Consider the following 18,924-nt stretch of genomic DNA (forward strand, 5'->3'; position numbering starts at 1 on the left):
ACCACTGCAATAATATAAAGCTCATAAATATGTGAAAATAAAAACACACATTTTGACAGTCCAAAGTCAATGTCAATAAAGCAGCTCCGGGTTTTGCATTGGAAATCATAGAAAAACATTTAAATATTAGCTTTTCAACTAAGGTTATTTTTTACATCCTTCGCCCTGTATCTGAAATAACATTGTCATTGTTGTTGGTTTGATTAGATAATAGGAGTAAAAGAACTAGTGTTGGACATGGGCTAGAAGACTATACGTTACTTTTAACCACTTCATCTGGGTTTAGATCTACTGTGATGGCCATAGTTATCCTTCTGAACTTGAATTTTTCCACTGAAGAAATGTAAAACAATTTTAGTGATTATTTTACCGCTTCAATGGCTTCTAGTACCCTCATAACAAGAACCAGGCTAGTCTGATTCAAACACAAGTTTATTCACATCTTCAATATATTGGCCAATCGAACAAAGCACAGAGCAGTCAAGAAAGTCATGGAATTCCAACCCACTAGTAAGGAACGTAAAGAGGAGCTTCTCAAGGTCTAAAAATAGTGTAAAACATGTCAGCCATTTCTGGAAAGTTTTTCTGAAACTTTAGTCTCTACATTATACTATACATTCACTTGCACTGAAGCCTCTGCACTGAGGTAATGAGCAAAGAAAAAAGCTGGCAAGACAGACATTTATATATTAGGAAATGGATTTAAGTCAGGGGAACAATGGAGAAATACTGGATAAGGACAACATAAAAAAAATAAACACGATTGAATAATAATGGGACTGAAGCAAAACAATGGGACATCCGATAAAAACTGATGTTGTCTAAGCTGCAAACTGGGTGTCCATATAACTTTCCTTGGCAGTGCCCTCCTATCTAACTCCTACAGAAGAAGAGCATTCGCAGTAATAAGATTCAATAATACAAGGTTCAATTACAAATGCAGCGTTTAATTTCAAACTCAGTGCTAAAAAAGTATTTAGTTCTCACAGTAACAACACTGTCACACATAGAAAGCAACACGCACAAAAAGAGCAAACGAAGAATCACAAACGAGTTTTCAGCTGGTCAGTCAGTCAACTGTATCGGCTCTCGTGGGCCCAGCCCAGCTCCTCCCCAGGTTGGGGTTCTAAGAACCCCTTATCTCTGTGTTGGTTTTCATTGATGCTGGTGTTACGTGGACTCCTCTTGGCTTGTGGTTATTTTATGACATCATTTGCAAGAAAAAAAAAAACATGCTTGCAGTCTTCCATGGTCACCCATCCGTAACGGGACCCACCTCTTCCCAAGAGTCTGAGAAGGGGATTTCTCTTTGGAAATGTGTCAGGTGTAGAGGCGCCCATGTGTGTGTCGTTGGGATAGGAGCTTAGGGTCAATAACCACACTGGAGAATGAAGGAGCTAGAAGAATCTCGCTCAAAAAAAGGTTCCACCGGGGGCATTTACAAATGTCCATCGCTTATGGTACACAGTTCATGTCCAGCAGATGAGAAGGCTTCAAACATGCATTTGTCTATGGGGTGAAATGTTCTCCCTCTGTACGAGAAAATGGCTTTGGATGAGGCAGCAAAAAAACAGGTAAAAAAACAAGGGTAGATGGGACGAAGAATGGGATGAGAAGACGATGTGAAAGCCTAGATATTCTTTGGCCAAGGAGTGTCCTCTGGGAAGATTCACACACACAGAGCTCTGGGGAACCTGCGCATGAGTGAAGAGAAGAAAAAGTAAATGGAAAATTCTTTGACCATAACTGGTAAGAAAAACGTGCCTTATGCTGCTGCATAACCAAACACCAGCACTAGTGCTTAATATCTGCTTTGATTTTTAAGTGCATTTCTACTGACAATTGTGTGCAATGCTTCTGGAGAAACAGTAGTAACATCGGCAGAGTAGCTCTTGCATCCTTTCTATATACACACACTGCAACAAACCAAGCAATTTAAAATAGTGACTAAGGAAAGTCAGTGGATGATAACCAGTCTAACCTGTCCTCAGTGAAGCCATCCATTTCCTCTTCATCGTCCAGCTCCATGTCCAGCTCATTGTCAAGACACCCACGGCCATAGCCACTCAGGACGCTGCAGGAATGAAACAGATTTTAAAATGATCAGAAATAAACATAGCTTTTGACAAATTATTTATTGGATTAGTCCTTTCCCTTTAGAAGCTCTGAACTGGTCTATAAATGAACTGTCAGCAAGTGATTCTGACGTTTTATGAATCCGCAATTATGAGTGGATGAATGAGCACTTCAAAGAGAATGGTTCAGTGTTGCGGCTACTGACCTGACGGAGCGACATGTGAAGAATACAATCCTCTTGAGTTTCTTGTTGTAGAAGAAGTAGTTGAAGGACCAGAGGCTGCCCTCCTCACCGAAGGGGTCTGAGTCGAGGTCAGGGTTGTAGCTATGAACAAATATCAAGACATCAATCTTTTAAAAAGGCTATGGGGCGAAACAGTTAACAGCAGCATACATTATTTAGTAGGAAACACACACACACACACACACAGACCCCTACCTGTAAATGTCACAGCTCTGCAGGTTGATCTCTTGGTCTATGGCGTTCCATAGCTCAGGCCCCAGCGAGTTGAACTCCTCTCCCACAGCTGAGAACAAGCTGCTGTTCACTGCATTGGCCACCTGGAGGAGACAGCACATTCACATAATTATTCAGCAAAGCCTATTTTTTGAGTCATTACTGATCCCTCTGAATTCTCTTTTTGCTTGCTCCCCTCTTCAGGGAGGTCAGAAGTCAAAGATACTTCAGTAGGTCAGACGGCTACTGTCACAAGGGCTTTAACCTTCCTGTTGAAGGCTCGTCTCCTTGCTCACTACGCCACCCAGCTACAGCCTACAATCTATGTCAACGCATATCTTATCAGCTAATCCTTTCTCTCCATTCATTTCCCTGCAGTCTGTCCTTCAGCCACTTCTGCAGACTGCATGCGTAACCCCATTCTCATTCTTATCTGTTTTTGAGTCCAGTATGTTATGTAAAGCACTTTGTGACAATTCTGTCCAGCATTTAAGTGCACTCTGGGAATAAACTTGACAATCACACCAGGCCTGTGCTGATTTCAAAATTTCATAGTACGATTATCTTGACCAAAATTATCTCAATAATTATTAAAAAGATGAAAACTTTAAAAACAGTACTGTGATATGTTTTAATCATTTATAAACAAATTTATCATATCAATCACAAAAGAGCTGACTTTTTTCTTAAACAAGAAAAAAAGTCTTTAACTGACCCAGTTGAGGCTGGGCTCCCTGCTGAACTCGTGGGCCCTCGCCGCGCTGAAGTCGTAGTCTGGCCTGAAGGACTCGTTGAGCGTGGTGATGAGGTAGAATAGAGTCTTCCTGCAACACTTGTCACTCAGAGGGTTCTCCCCATCCTCACTGCTCTTCCCCAGTCTGGACAAAGTACACAGGGAGAGAGAGAGAGGGGAAGTTTAGGGAAAATACTCATAAACTGTCCACTCTTATAGTAGTTAACAGTCTTTCACAAATAGTCCAAACAGTGCTAAACCTTCATCACTTCATTTTTCCTTCCCTACTTATTGAATAAAGGACCGTCTTCAATATCTTTTGAGGATTACGACCAATCTTCTGATGTGACCTTGGTAATAATCAAACTGTGACCTGTGCTGTTTTGCTCTGGCTGTGGGCTGCAGTACTCACTGTGAGGGGCTGGTGGTGCTGGTGGACTGGGGGGGAGAGAGGGCCTCCAGGACGTGTGGCTCCCCCTCCTGGCAGAACTGCTTAAACATGTGTTTATCATCCCCTGCCATCTTGCAGGAGTAGCTCTCAATCCTGCAACGCAGAAATCATGTTGCATTACTGGAAGTGATCAATGTTTATGTGTTAAACAAAGAGCATGTGTTATAAATGTAATAATGGGAAAGATGCAAGATGAGTGGCAATGTAATCCTCAAAGTACACATTAATAGTCCTTTTGACTTAAAACACACACATACAACGTACATAAGTAAAAGTCTTTAGCTGCACAAGCATCTGACAAGCAGAAGCCTGGTGGTGTGAGAATTCACTTTGCAGCAACATGTCAGTGTTACAATTCCTCTTCTGCTCTTTTTAGAGTTTCTGGGTCAGATACCGCTGTAGACAGAGATAGGAATGGAGCAGACTGGTGTGCAGTGTTTATTTTGCCCCCACCCACCCAGGGGTTATGCAAGAGCAGAGGTTGTGCAACTTAAGATAGGCCCGGCTATGAGCCACTATGGCCCGGCCAGTCTAATTATAGGGGCGTCGGGTCGCCAAGGGTACCATGGTGGAAATAACTGCCCTGGTTTTCCATCCACAACACAGCCAACCTGCCCGACAAAAACACTGTGGGCGACCAGATGATAGGGAACACATTAGAGCAGAGTAGAGATTATGAATTCTAAAAAGATAATATGAAAAAATGTTAACTGCAGGCTCAGATGTTAACAGCTGTATACACATTAGTGAACTCTGACCATGGCCTGTTCTTTTACCTCAATATGGCTTCTGTAATTTACAAGAAATAACCTTAAACATAGAACACTAGCCATAAATTCAATATGTTTATGTCTCATGACTGCCAAATCACTAACTGGTGACCACAACAATGCAGTGCCAAGTAAATCACGCTGCAGCTACATCAATACACTGTTCAGTTTTACACTACGCTATTTGCTGAGGTTGGGCTTTTATATTGAGAGGTTGGAACAAGCACCCTGTTTGATGACATTGTTTCAAGGCCAAAACTAGCTGTTCAGACAGTGACTGATACTTGCACAAAATGTGTCAGCAGCAGCGTGTGATAGTCCATATCAGTTGTCTTTCTTGGTGTGACAGCCAAGGCTAAATGGCTGATCCGACATGTAGAACTGGAGCTGACTGTCAACATCAACAATCCCATTTCCACATGTTGCAAAATCGAAATCTCAACCGCATATAATATCCTAACTCCATCCATCCTACCCGCATTTAGGAACGGTCATGTCAAAATCCCAAATAGGCTCCAAAACTGGAGACAAGATTTGCTTCTGTAATAACCCTACTGGTAGGTACATTTTCAGTTCAAAGCCGCAGCTTAAAACTACTGCTGCCATGATGGGCTGCTGTACTAATCTGCTAAGCAGCCTAAACACCAGCAGACCTGGCAGCTCCAACAGCACTCAGCTGTGATGTAGTGTTATGTGTATGTGTGTGCATGTACACACCCCCATAACACTCTCCATTACAGGTTCCAAATAGCCACAAAGGCGTGTGAGGGGACACCATGTTGTGCGTCACACTAGGTCACGACCGTCCAGTATAGAAGCTCAGTATAACTATGTATGCAACTTATGTAACTATATGTTACTGTAACCCCAAGGCTTGCTGGAGGTCATCCACCCCCACTACATAAACATAAAACACATTCTACTGCATTTACGGTATGTTAATGCCAAGTCATTATATCAGCAAAAACTAGCGACTGCAGGCAAGCAGGAAAGGTCTTAAAGTAGGTCTGTAGGTTTAGTATAAATCATCATTGTGTTGCATAACATGTAGGTACTTGTTTGCTCTACTGCCCCTCTTTATCAGCAGTGTCTGTGATCTTTGGAGCAGCCACACCTGATGAAGCAACCTCTCCTACCCTTTTCCTTGTTTCATGACATCATACCAGACAAGATTTTTCCTTGTATCAGTGAAACAATTGTCAAGTTGGACATCGCTTACATTAAATGTTCACTACTCCAGTGGTTCTCCAGTTACCTTGGCATGCAAGTTCTGGCAAGACTGAACTCTCACTGTTGTGTTGATGCTCCCATTGAGCCTCCAAGGCTGGCCTACTAAAATAGAAGCACTAAAGCCAATCACAAACACATCTCGAGAGGCACTCAATGCATGCATTGCCCAGGGAGGGTGAAGGGGGGTGTGTGTTCTGCACAAACACACACACGCTAAGGTTGGGGTGGGCATGGAAGTAGGTGGCGTCTGAGTGCAGCAGACCCTCGGAAAACAATGCAGTACAGTGGCATTCATCATAAGCTTAAAGAGCCTCTGTGTTTCTTGTTATGATAATGAAGGTCTGCCCCTGTAAATTGTGTAAATAAATGTCTGTTAAGAGGCTCAGTTATTCAAGTAACAACATAGGCCAAGGCGATGAGCTTTACCTGCCAAGGATGCGAGACTCCCCTGTTTCAACACACAGCTGAGAGCTGAGAGCTTCGAAGCTGGAATTCTCCAACAGTTTCATTTCTGTCTGTAAGGAACAAAGAAAGTAACGTTAGTATAAGCAGTTACATTTAGCTTGGGGTCACGTCAGGAGAGCAGTCAAGACATTTGCTGTCACTAGTGTCAGATTACATGCATGAAGGAAGGAGAAGGACCAATAGCTACCTCTGTGCAAGTATTTAACTGACAGTGTTCAAGGTTTGGCCTGTAAAGTGCCAATCAATATATTACAAGTAGGGTGTAAAGATTATTTTGAACCATCTAAAAAGATACTTGCTGTTGGACTCACTCAAATGTCTTTCAGCATCCAAAACATGAGGGCCACAGCGCCCCATAATGGCATATAACGACTGATCAAAAACTCAATTTCCTCTCTGTAAACCACCGCCCCTCCCCCACACTGTTCAGTCGAAGTTGATAATTCGTCTTCCTGGTTGAGTTCATCGACCTTACACCACAATAAACTTACCAAATGATAATTGCAGCGCAGGCAGAAGACAACGAGTTTCCAAATCAGCCGTCGACTGAAGATACTTTCTTCCCAAGCTAATTCTTCGTTACTTGATGACGCAAAGATTAACGATCCCCGCTTTGTTGTTGACCAGCTAACGTTAGCGGTTAGCTTGCTATATGCTCTTGTCTTGACTTCACAGCTGATCTTCTAATTCCCAGTTGAAAATAAACATTCTTCAAAGGCACTCGGTCGAGAATTACTTATTCTGGGGCTGTTTACTTTTATAGAAAAACTGCTCTTCCCGATTAAATGCGACGAAATTAAATCCAAAGACTGTTGGCGTCCGTCGGACTCGATCTGCAGCGGCATCCCTTTCGACCTAATTTTACTAAGGGTTTTGTGTTAGCTAGATCAAGTCGCCTTTTCTAAGCGACTCGATCAAAACAACTCAGTAACTAACAAGCTACCTAATTTGCCAAAGAAGGTTCGAGGTTGCTGCAAATAGTCGATTACCTCAGCTATATCTCTGTCGGACCAAAACAACGGAATCCACTGTACAATAAAGCCCAACCCCTTTCAATTTATATCTTGGTTGACATACACACCCACTTTTAGCGTAGCGACCCATGAATGGCTGTACGACCTGTCCATATAAATTTAAACTGATGTCATTGGCTTAAGATTTGCTCGGTCAACCCCCATGCTGGATCTAGTTCAGTTACTTGACTTGTTATGTTTATAAGAAATCATCTCGCCGAATCAAGACATGCAATTCAGATTGAGAATTGTCGCGCTTGCTCGTAAAATCTCGAGTTCACTTTTTCACTAAAGACGTATTACTAACTCAAGCATGCCGCATTATATTGCTTGAAGGCCAGAATGATATGAAGGGGATGTGTCGAGACATGATCCAAACCCCTAAAACCCCCTCTCTTCCTATTATCTAACGTTAGACAAAATACACTTATCGCCCATATTAACTTGACCATCATTACTTGCTTTGCTTTGATTGCTTGATGAAAATATTTTGCTGGTTCGTCTGAGGTGGAATTTGAATAGCCTATAAGTGAAATTCGTTTGCGCATCCTAATGGTCATATTTGATGGCTGTTAAGTTAAGCAGTCAAGTAAAAGATGCATGCACAGTGTATGTGCTCCCTCATTTTCAATTGAAAAACTCAGTTATGGAAATAATATGTTTACATCATTGAGAGAGATAACTTAACATAATTTAGACAGCACTGCCACCTGTATTTACCTTGACTGCCCTGAACAGAACCGTAATCTAATTCATTTTATATAAAACGGCCCAGTGGCCTAATGGATAAGGCATCAGCCTCCGGAGCTGGGGATTGTGGGTTCAAGTCCCACCTGGGTCGTACGCCGTCATCTTTAATCGACTGAATGATTGGGCTAAACGTCGCAATTAAAGGCGAGAGATACCTTTAAATGGAGCATATTGAAGTTCCCATATTCTACATGTTCCAGTGTTTTGCTTTACGTCTTGAGGTCCATTCAAAGCTGTTTGAGACCAAAAACAGTCTCAATCCATTTTTACACGGTCATTTTCCAGCATCTCTCTGAGCCTTGCCAAGAAACAGGCTGTTTCTGTTGCTGTGTCTTTAAGGCTCATTAATAAGAAGACCCCTCTGTTCTGATTGGCTAACCATTTCAAGGGTGAAACTGAGAAACCACAGACACAGCAGACAGGGACAGGCAGGGGAAAACTCTCCGGTAATAAACAATGACAATCACTCAACTGCTTTGAAAAAAATACTTTGTTAGCCTATTATTTCTTACAAAAATTATAATATGATAATGAGCGTACCTTTGTGATGCCACAAAGTTACGGAAGTCCAAACGGCTCGTTTAGAGGCTCGGTTTTCTAATATGGATTGTGTGGATTTAGCTGGCTACTATGCATTTTGATAACTTTCACGATGTTTAGATAGCGCATCCAACTCCTTTATAATCAAAGAGGCACAATATGGGACCTGGGGAGGCAATGACAATGTTTCATAAGCTTTGTTTTTTTTTTTTTGGTCTACATCAGCTTTAATAAAACAAGGCAAAGATGAAAAAGGAGAAAACAAAAAAATCCATATAAATAAAATTACATGATCACTATTTCACAGAAGGTATCATTTATTTATTCATTTTGTGAATGCAACGTCAGGGATCTTGCCTTCCGTAATCAACTGGGTGAACATTTGTACAGCTCTGTTGCAATCCCACTCATTGTCCTGTAGACACTTTTGGGACCACTGCAGGTTCATGCCGGAATTCAGGGAGAAGGCTGAGAGCATCTCCTGCAGCAGTGCGGTGAGGGTGGGCACCGGGCTGGAAGACGGGGGGTGGGGCGGGAGACACAAAGGCTCAGCGGATCTCCTCTGTTGTGGCCATCCGGGTGGAAAGCTGGTCGTTCACTATGCGCAAACCAGAATCCCCGGCAGGGACCGCGATGAAGACTCGAGAGAAGGCCTTAGTACAGTCCTGCGATTTACCGTCCACTTCTCTTTGAAAATCCCGCTCACTGTGAATGACAGCAGTGTATTCGTGTAGGTGTTTATGTCAATGGTGAAGGAGGCAGGGTCATGCTGAGTTTTGGGGAGCTCCTTGAGGAAAGCCACCACATTTACTCGTGTGTGTTTTAGTAGGCAAGACCGCATCGTGGAGTCTTTGATTCGCTTCAGGTTTCGACTGTCTCTGTGGTACTCTCCCTGTGTCACAAGGGATAAGGAAGCTCCATCATGGTAGGCATCCAGAAGAGACTGTCTGTCCCCTGAGTCGTAGATGCTGTAATATTTTTGCAAGAAGCGAAGGATGAAAGCCTTGATTTCATCGGAGCCAAAACAGCTGCCCTTGAAGGGGGAGGGAGACGGTGGGCGTTGCCACGTTAAAGCCTATGGGTGGGGGGAGGTCATGGCCATCCAGCTTGAGAAGCCCGGGAAACCTCTGCCACACAGCACTGATGTAGGAGACCTGGTCCTTGAACAGGTCACACAGAGGGTTCCCGACCAGCCACAGCTCCACCAGCTTCAGGCCTGTCACCTGGTCCAGCTCCCAGTCCGACTTCAGCTTATTGTGGGACAGGTCGAGGGTCTCCAGTTTGGGTGACTTGGTGACCAATTCAGCCAGTTTGTCCACTTTCTGAATACGGTTGTTGCTCAGGTTCAAGCACACCAGCTCTGGAATGTTTTCCTCAATGATCTTGATCACAGCCTCCATGCTTGTCTTCCTATTCAGGATGACTTCAATGTTCTGGGATGCCAGGTCTGAGTCTGTTCGGATGTTGTTCAAGTCAAGTGCTTGCTGGGAGCCGTCGAAGTGCTTTGCCATGCATTGCTTCAGGCGCTCCAAGTGTTCAGGCTTCAGGCCAGAGAGGAGGAAGGACGGAGGAGATCTGGCGTTGACATGTACTGCCACCTTATAACCGTCTGTGTCTGTGATCTTGTGGGAACATTTGTGCAGAGCAGTGGCGGCAGCGGCATCATCCACATAAAAATGGGCCCGGTGACTGACAATATGAAAGTGTACAGGTGTGTAGGGTACTGAGCAGACGTTCTGGAGAGCTATCAATAACCATTTCTTGTCATATTTCCTTCCGTGTGGTATCGTCACTTTGTACCAGCCTGATCGGCTTTTCCCTCCTTCAACACTGTTTCCTCCTCCTTGGTCTCCTCCTCTCCCACCTCCTCTCCCTCTGCCTCCTCGCCCATCTCCTCTCAGATTGGGCCTTCCGTAGGGGTTGAATCTGCGCTGGGAGCCGCTGTCCTGAGAGCTGTCAGTCATAGTTACATTCCTGTCATTGTCGCCGAGCCTGGACCGTGGTCCGAGGGCCACTGAAGTTCCCTGAGTGGCCTCCCCGCTGGCGGACGTCCCTGCGGGACCCATCGCTGTCCGACCGACCCCTGTGGGAGCCTCTGCCTTCATGGCTGCGGAGCTGCGGGCCGGTTCTGTCATCATGCCCGTCGTCTGCCATAGGAACAGCGTTAGTTCAAAAACACAACCCTGGATGAAAAATAATATTAACACGGCCAAAATTGTCTGTTTTACAATACACAAAAGCGAGGATGTGTGCGATACTTCAGCATTCCACAACCTTAACGTTGAACATAAAGGTGATTGTAACGTGATCACAGTGAGTGTTGTTTAGGCCTACTTTTTAAGTTTTTAAGACCTTGCATTTATCAATATAAAACTTGGCCAGCAATATAAGATTACACACAAAATATTCATTTTCTAATTCTTTCTTATAATTTGTATAAGAACACATACACACACACACACCCTGCACAATAATACACAATAACCCCTGACCACTGACTGTGTATATATACAGTACATATACTGTATATGGATACGCCTTAATTATAATTGTTGGCATTTACTGCATTTTGCGCTGTCTCTATAGTTTTATATTATGTACATTGTCTTTTTTTTTTTTTTTTAATCTTATTACCTCTTCTCTTTATTATCTTTTGTACTTATTTTTCCCTGGTACTGTTCTTCCAGTTGCTGCTGTGGCACCCTAACTTCCCCAACGGAATTAATAAAGTGATATCTTATCTTATATACCTATTAGGAAGAGACCATATCTTTTCCCAACATATGTTCTGAACAAGCTTATTCCAGGTTGCAATTACATATGGGACAGAAACACATTCAATTTGGAATAAGGTGCAACCATAACATATTCAATACACGAATTAGCCTATTGATGAAGGAGACATTATTTTACCCATTTAACTCAGCATTTGCACAAAACTAGACATTTCCAGTTTCTTATGTAAAGTTAAGACCAGGTCATATGTTTTAAAACAGCATTTTATTAACAGAAATAGAAATGGCACACCATATGTCTATAGAAAACACCCATGCAGCGGTTGCTCTAGGTTAGTCAGGTCTGTGGGACGTAGTCAGAAACATCCTCCAGGCCTGTGCTGGCATTGTCCAGGTACTCCAGGATCACATTACCCCCGTTGAACAGGGGACTTTCTGGGTGAGCCAGCAGTGAGAGCAGGGTGTCATCCATCCGCAGAGCCTCACCTGTCTGAGGATGGCACAACCGCAGCTTCTACGGATGGCAAGGCAGCATGGAGAGGACAGAGGCATGTTGTTAACACATATTTAGGAGACATGAAACAGTTTTATTCCAGTCTCATTTAAATTCCAAGAGTTTAGTATTTATATTCGGAAAGAAACTAAGTAATAAACCCAGTAAATCTAGTATAATATGGGATCCCTTTCTGCAATTTCCTGGGAAATTATCAGTCATTTAGAGGTATAAATTTTGAAGGAAATTATGTGTATTTTATGGGAGATGTACAGTAAGAGAATATTTGGACCTATAACCATTTTATTATTGGATAAGTATGTTAGGCCAAACAAGAAATATTGACTGATCTTTGATATATACTAAACTTTGATATACATATACATTACACACACATATATATAGTATATACTATATATATATGTATGAACTTTGTTATTTATATAATGAACTTTGAAATAGTTGTACTTGTTTTTGTGTTAAAAAAACCCAACTGTGATTATCTTAACTACTGATGCTATCTCATTGTTACCTTAGCTGTTAGTACATTGTTGTTGTTCTTGAGACTAGCTAGTGAAGCAGCGTAATCCACCACTTTGCCCACACTCCATTTGGAACAGAAGAACATGGGTTGACTGGAGTCTTTAGACTCCTTGGGTAGATACACCTGAAAATAGGTCCTCTCTGTCTGGAAAGCCAAATGGGACAAAAAATATTTATACAGAATAATACATATAGGTACATTGCATGTACTGTGTAAGATGCAATGACGATACAATAAGTTATGACTTTCCAGCTGAAATCCATGCTGGATAGGATTGTACCTGTGGCAGTCCCTTGTCTCCTGCTGCGTGCAGTTTCAGTTTCATTAATGCTACCTTGGCTGCAGTTGCACTGTTCTTTGCTCCTCTGCGTCCTTTAACTGGGAGTCCTGCCTTTGACTCTGAGTAATCACAAGAAGGTAATAAAATCATAATCCAAATGTAAGTGGTGATATAAACCAGAGTATTTTGTTGAATGCTGCTCCCATGTGGACAAAAGAGGAATGTTAGGATAAATTTTGACTTGAGCCACCTTGTCAAGCTACCAATTACAAGTTAACAAGTAAGTAAACAAAGTTGTAACTGACCCACAATCTTTTGCACCAGCTCTTTAGTGGCTGCCATTCGAGGCTTAGGGATCTCCAGTTTCTCACACTTGTGATCATCCTGATGACGATGGCTGTAAAGGAAGAACCAAAGGAACTTGAAACTTTCAGTTTCGGTTTACCTGTTCCTTTGATAAAATAGTAATATACACCCCCTCCCTTTGAGTCCTTCTGTATGAAAGTCCACATGAGAATGGGGAGCACAGTCAAGGTCAACACACATTATGTTACTTTATACAAAGGTTAATCAAAGAGAGAAAAAGCGGTAAACCTACGCCAAGCAGAAATGTTTTTCACACTGTGGGCATATGACTGGTAACAATTCTTTTCCCTTGCAGTCTTGAAATGAGCATGCATAACTTGTACTGCCACCCGAGGACTGCAATTCCCTTTTCACTGGCACCTGAAAAAAATAAAAGGAAATAAAGTATAAAAACAGCACAGCCTGCATATAATTAACTGCATGGAGGACAAATGTAGTTGTTCTGATCATATAAAAGGAGGGCATGTAGCACATTTTATTGTGCTCAACCAGACCTACCTCTGGACATGAATGGGACTCTGTGCTTCTGTGCTCAAGGCTGTAAGAGACAAGATGTATATATATGTATGTATATGTTTCACATTAAATAAAGTACATTGACTAGTATTTATAGAGCCGTGAAATGGCTGGGCACCAGGTGATGCACAAATCTTACCAGAAAACACCACTGCAGAAATCACAAACAAATGGAAGGAAATCTAATAGAGGAATGGGAAGAATAAGTTCAATCAGGTCAGGGTATAAGAAACAGGATACTGTGAAAAACAGACACTTACCCTACCACTGTCCTACCCTGTCAACACCAAACTGGGATCAAGTATATTGGATTTAATTCTAGGTTGTAGTTAGTTAGTTAGCTAGTTATTTGCTACTGCTATACAATGGTGCTGATTCATATGGATCTGATCTGATGTAGCTAAACTTTCACCAAGACCAAGCAGACAAGCAGCTACATCAGCTAACAGGATAGCTAGTAGCCAAAGTAATTTTTCTAATGATTAAATGCAGAATAGAAGAAACATAAGTTGTGAAAATAACCTAAACTTGGGCGTTAGACCAAGCTTCAAGCTATTTAGCTAGCTGGTAGCCAGCTAAGGTAGCTAAAAGCTGCTACAGTCTCATAGGATAACGCTAACGTCAGCTAGCTATTTGACAAGCTAAACAGAGCTAAAGGGTTAAAGTAAAGAGACGCTTGGCACGTTTAGTTGTGTAATGAACAAAAAAAGGACAAAGGAAAGCTATACGTCAATGTCTTTATTTTCTGTAACATCGATGTATTTGACACGAACCTCTTTGATTACAGGAGTCGGTCTGACAATGCTGCCCAATGTCTAGTTCAGCCATGACGATTCATGTCAACACGAACTTTGACCCCAAGTAGTAGAATCACGTGATTATTTGACCCTAGAAAATTATAACTAGGCCTATATACGAGGGCAATCTACGAAATCAATTAATATTGTCAAACTGAAAAGTTATTTTCATTTTAATTTATTTTAACTAATATGACAGGATAATTTGGCTTTGTCTCTGATTTTCATTATGTAGTCTAGCGGAGGGCAAACCCACCCAAACTCAGTTAATTCACCTTTTCATTTGCGAGATTTTATGATGTGTTAGTTACGATATGAAATTCTGATATTAAAGTAGGCTATAGCCCACTATAAGTAAGTGGTATCAAAATGATGTAAATTAGATGAATATAGTCTATTCGAATGAAAAAAGTCAATTTAAATTAATAGCCTATTTTTTGACAATATAACAACTTTTTGTTTATATGGATGGTTATTTGCCTTATGATGATTACTACTGGAGGTCGTAGTTTAGCCATATTTCTATTTACTCACACATGCATCCCCGCCAATACGACGTTTCTCTGTATTTGAAATTGTATGTATTTATTTACTTATTTATTCGTGTATTTATTTATTTATTTATGTTTTTGGGGGTTTTTTTTGTTGCATCTACTGGCCTTTATGGAGGGCGTCAGATTTCAGCAGACGTCACACAGGTATGGAGAAAGGTGTGGTGAAAGCTGCATTCACTGGCTAGTTTGAATTGAAAGTCGAAAGCCGTCGGGCAGGAAAATCTGCTTGTGGACACAACCGCCCATGGGCTCCGTTTGAAGCAGGACGGTTATCTAATCACCCTCAAAAGTGCGTGTATACTATAGCCTACCTGTGCAGTGTATTAGACCTACTCCAAAAACTGTTACAATGAGTAAAATTTCGAAGATGTTCAAGGGGAGCTCGAGCTCAAGTTCGTCGAGTTCTTCAAAATCTAAACACCACCGGTCGCGTGCAGGACCTTCTCCCCAGGAGGCCATTCACAAACTTCGAGAAACGGAGGAAATGCTGACGAAAAAGCAAGACTACCTGGAGAAGAAGATAGAGCAAGAAATAATGATAGCCAAGAAGAATGGCACAAAAAACAAGCGGGGTATGTTTCTCGTCCCTTCCTTATTGCTTTAGTCTGCGTTGCACCTGCTTTACAGGCTGCAATTCACAAAGCAGCCTACTTCCATTAACCTGCTTTTATTTTGTGCACTAGGGGTTTACTCCTGAGAAAATGACTATTATAACTATATAACATATTTTGGAAGAATATTATACAAATAATTCCCTATTGAAATATTACAGTGTTACCATAGGAGATTAAAAATACCATAAGGCCACTAGACACAACAGTTTCCATAGGATAATTAGGCCTACAGTGATTTTTTTTTGGGGGGGGATAATAATGATCTCGTGAGCAAAGGGACAAAATACCTATCTAATATTTTGAGGTTTGATTACAACAGCTGTACTGCAGAGAGCTGTAACAAATGAATATATAAAAAAGTTTATTTTAGTAAACTGTTGTATAGCCTACTTCTTTAAAACTGCAAGATAAGAGAGTATAGGCTACTTTTATCTTACTTTTGTACTTGCAAAAGGTACATGTGAGAATAGTATACTTAGGATAGTACTTTTAATGACACCAGAAGTATAAACTTAAGTGGTCCAAACTTAAGTAAACCAACTTTTAGTATGTGAGTCAACCTTTAAGTCAACTCAAGTTAACTTGAAGTAAACCTACAAGTACACTTTTATAAACTAAAAAGTGGGCCAATGTAGTCCCAACAAGCAACAAAGTTGTACACCTAAAAGTAAACTAATAGCTTACCAAAGTTAGTACACTTCTTATACTTTTGTAGCCTATACATTAAAAAATACACTTCAAGTTTCAAGTTTTTTGCAAGGGAAGTGTCCGACAACATAACAGGAATTGCAAATCTGAGATTTATCGAACCTGAAAACTCGAACATCTCCATGTGCAAGAAACCCACGATATTCAGTGTTAAATCACAGGTTCTCTAAAGTAGTTTTGTGTATGAGACCTTGCGCTGCTGCAGCCATCGTTTGGTGAATAACTTCAGCCTATAAATAAACTTCATGATATAATGGGAGGATCCCAGGTGCCTTTGTTTGTGAACGCCCAGGACTGGGTGTCACTCTCACCTATATGACATTACCAGAGGAATGGTGTAAAACTGGCACAAACAATAACACACAACTACCTTCTCCTATGGCTCTTTCTACAATCTGACCTCCTGCTGTATCAGCTGCCCTGCAGGCCTTGAAGAGGAAGAAGCGCTTGGAGCAGCAGCTCACCCAGATTGATGGCACGCTCTCCACCATTGAGTTCCAGAGAGAAGCGCTAGAAAATGCCCACACCAACACCGAGGTCCTGAAGAACATGGGCTTCGCTGCCAAGGCCATCAAGGGCGTCCACCAGAACATGTAAGAGGCTTGCAGTAGAAATAGAGAAGGATTGATCGTATTTTTGCGTTCTCTTACTATGCCTTAAATCAGTGGTTCTCAACCTTTTTGGCTTGTGACCCCTTAAAATGAAGCATCAAAGACAGTCCAACCAGAGAATGATTTTCCCATTTCAGGTTGTTTCATTTGATATCACAGAAGGCCTAGAGGCTGAAAACTATTCAGGATTTCGACATGATATGTCATGTCATATAGACATAATGATGAATTTGTATGATAGAAACATGTTTTTGTTTCTTATCCCATATTAAATCATCTCAAGAACCCCCAAAATTATCTTGCAATCCCCTGGGGGGTCCCAACTCACAGGTTGAGTGCCACTGCATTAAATAACTTAAATAGTCTAGACTTGGAGTATAGCACTAGTTGTGGCAGTACCGCTTTCACGCACCTCCTGATTCAGCTATGAATTTAAAAGACATTTTTGAGTTACAGCAGTAGATGAAAGCTGCAAAGATCTTATTTTCCATTAGCGAATCTTACCCTTCAGGAATCTATGAATACTTATGCATAATTGATATAATAAAAGGAAATATTACATGGGGACTAAAAATTACAAGGGGGTTTGTAGCAAGTGAACTTCTTGAAGTGAGTGAAAAGCTGAGACTGAGTTTATTATGAAGTTGGACCTAAAATGTCGCCCTTTATCTCTCTCTCACCTCCTGTCTCTCTCAGGGACCTCGACAAGATAGACTCTCTAATGCAGGACATCACAGAGCAACAAGAAGTGGCCCAGGAGATTTGTGATGCTATCTCCCGACCTTTTGGCGAGACATTTGATGAGGTAGAGACCTTTCGATTCCTCGATCGAAATCAATCAGGCATTCACTCTGTTTCTGCCTTTCTGTACATATTTTTTTGTGAATCCATTCGTTGACACAGATTTTGAAATATAGCATGGTACCTTGTGTGTGTCATTTGCTGCTAATCTATTAACTGCCTTACTACTATTCTACGAAATGCATCTTAAAAATATCATAATGCTGTTTTGTGTGTTTTCTTAGGATGAACTGTTGGCAGAGCTGGCAGAGTTGGAACAGGAGGAGCTGGAGAACAGCATGAAGAGCATGGGCAGACTGCCGAGCGTGCCCACCTCCAAACTCCCTTCAACACACCCCGGTCACCGCTCATGTAAGTACAACACTGCAAGGACATGATGCATTTCAGGACAGAAAACTTTTTCTTTTAGCAGCCACTTTCACAGTTTTATCAGAAAAAATTGATTTTCAGATATGAACCTTCCAAAGCAGCTGGTTAAGCAGGCAACTTACTAGTCACTGTCAAAATTACCAGTATTTGGCTGATGGTTGTTTTTAATTTCCCAGCCTGATAATTGTACCCAAACAATTTCTATAACATGAAATGTTAATGATCTCTCCTTCCTACTTTTACAGCATCCAAGAAAAAGGTTGAAGATGATGACGACATGCATATGCTGGCAGCTTGGGCAACTTAAGCCTGTTAATGCAACCTTTCATCCACTGATGCAGAGTAACACACACGATATGAAGAATTTTTTTTTTTTAGCTTTTTCTACAAAGTATTTTTGATAGGGAAAATTTTGTGCCTTACATTGTTTTATAAAGAACCCTTTCTCTATGAACTTATACTGCCACTTGCCTGGTCTTATTTATCAAAAATATTTGTAATTTTTAAGTGAAGGATTCATCAAGGTGCAATAGATCTATGTTTGCATGCTTCTCTATTCTCCCAATTGTCATTCTCATCTAACCTCCAAAGAATCTACTGTTTATATAGGCCTAATGAAGACATGAATGGGATATGACTGTGATGTTTGTAACACATAAAATGCTTAACTGTATGTCATATAGCTGTAAATAAAGTCAGATTTTGCATTAATAATGTTAACCAATAAAAGCATTCAAAAAGTAGCACTAGGCCTGTATGAAGAATGATTTAAGAATGGCATGTCAGTCACTTGATTTGTTATTTTCTGGTATGTGGAGCGGTAACACTGCCAGTCGGGAGTTTCAAAGGGGGCACCACAACAGTTCATGTGCCTGGGTTAAAATGGACTTTTTAGCAGATATCTTTCCAATTTGTCTGGTATATGTTTTTTGTTTGAGAGGGTGTGTGAAGAGGCTGTGGTAAAAAAACAAAAAAAACATTTTCATGTACTGAATATCCCTATATTCAGGTTTGCATGTATTCAGAATTTTCCCTTTGATACTTTTATATT

At 41.3% G+C, this 18,924-nt stretch overlaps 3 protein-coding genes, 1 non-coding gene and 1 pseudogene across 6 annotated transcripts; 2 read left to right on the forward strand and 3 right to left on the reverse strand.

Moving 5' to 3' along the window:
- Positions 1–416: 416 nt before the first annotated feature.
- On the reverse strand, positions 417–7,205 carry maf1b (MAF1 homolog, negative regulator of RNA polymerase III b). Its single transcript, XM_071525843.1, has 8 exons — positions 6,674–7,205; positions 6,144–6,232; positions 3,679–3,810; positions 3,249–3,411; positions 2,516–2,637; positions 2,282–2,401; positions 1,982–2,074; positions 417–1,694 (listed from the first exon to the last, which is right to left on the reverse strand). The coding sequence occupies exons 2-8, from the start codon at positions 6,224–6,226 to the stop codon at positions 1,670–1,672; spliced, it is 738 nt and encodes a 245-aa protein (XP_071381944.1). The 5' UTR covers positions 6,227–6,232; positions 6,674–7,205; the 3' UTR covers positions 417–1,669.
- A 758-nt stretch (positions 7,206–7,963) lies between these two features.
- On the forward strand, positions 7,964–8,036 carry trnar-ccg (transfer RNA arginine (anticodon CCG)). The gene has a single exon. It is a non-coding gene; the product is annotated as a tRNA-Arg (tRNA).
- A 774-nt stretch (positions 8,037–8,810) lies between these two features.
- On the reverse strand, positions 8,811–10,639 carry LOC139649694 (nuclear RNA export factor 1-like; annotated as a pseudogene).
- An 831-nt stretch (positions 10,640–11,470) lies between these two features.
- Positions 11,471–16,436, reverse strand: zfand1 (zinc finger, AN1-type domain 1). 3 transcript variants are annotated; one of them, XM_071525674.1, is made up of 8 exons: positions 16,195–16,436; positions 13,559–13,601; positions 13,402–13,441; positions 13,136–13,263; positions 12,843–12,934; positions 12,538–12,656; positions 12,246–12,401; positions 11,471–11,734 (listed from the first exon to the last, which is right to left on the reverse strand). In XM_071525674.1, the coding sequence occupies exons 1-8, from the start codon at positions 16,214–16,216 to the stop codon at positions 11,558–11,560; spliced, it is 777 nt and encodes a 258-aa protein (XP_071381775.1). In that variant the 5' UTR covers positions 16,217–16,436; the 3' UTR covers positions 11,471–11,557. The 3 variants fall into 3 exon arrangements, with proteins under 3 accessions (XP_071381775.1, XP_071381781.1, XP_071381766.1); XM_071525680.1 differs by lacking the exon at positions 16,195–16,436 and adding an exon at positions 14,193–14,268 and having other exon boundaries at positions 12,246–12,380; XM_071525665.1 differs by lacking the exon at positions 16,195–16,436 and adding an exon at positions 14,193–14,268.
- Positions 14,972–18,616, forward strand: chmp4c (charged multivesicular body protein 4C). The gene is made up of 5 exons (XM_071525692.1): positions 14,972–15,342; positions 16,508–16,685; positions 17,400–17,508; positions 17,729–17,855; positions 18,119–18,616. The coding sequence occupies exons 1-5, from the start codon at positions 15,120–15,122 to the stop codon at positions 18,178–18,180; spliced, it is 699 nt and encodes a 232-aa protein (XP_071381793.1). The 5' UTR covers positions 14,972–15,119; the 3' UTR covers positions 18,181–18,616.
- Positions 18,617–18,924: the final 308 nt, after the last annotated feature.

The sequence above is a fragment of the Centroberyx affinis genome, unplaced genomic scaffold, assembly GCF_046629955.1.
Source record: "Centroberyx affinis isolate AG114_WGS23_722 - 3 ecotype Tasmania unplaced genomic scaffold, CSIRO-AGI_Caff_v1 ptg000109l_1, whole genome shotgun sequence".
Lineage (NCBI taxonomy): Eukaryota > Metazoa > Chordata > Actinopteri > Beryciformes > Berycidae > Centroberyx > Centroberyx affinis.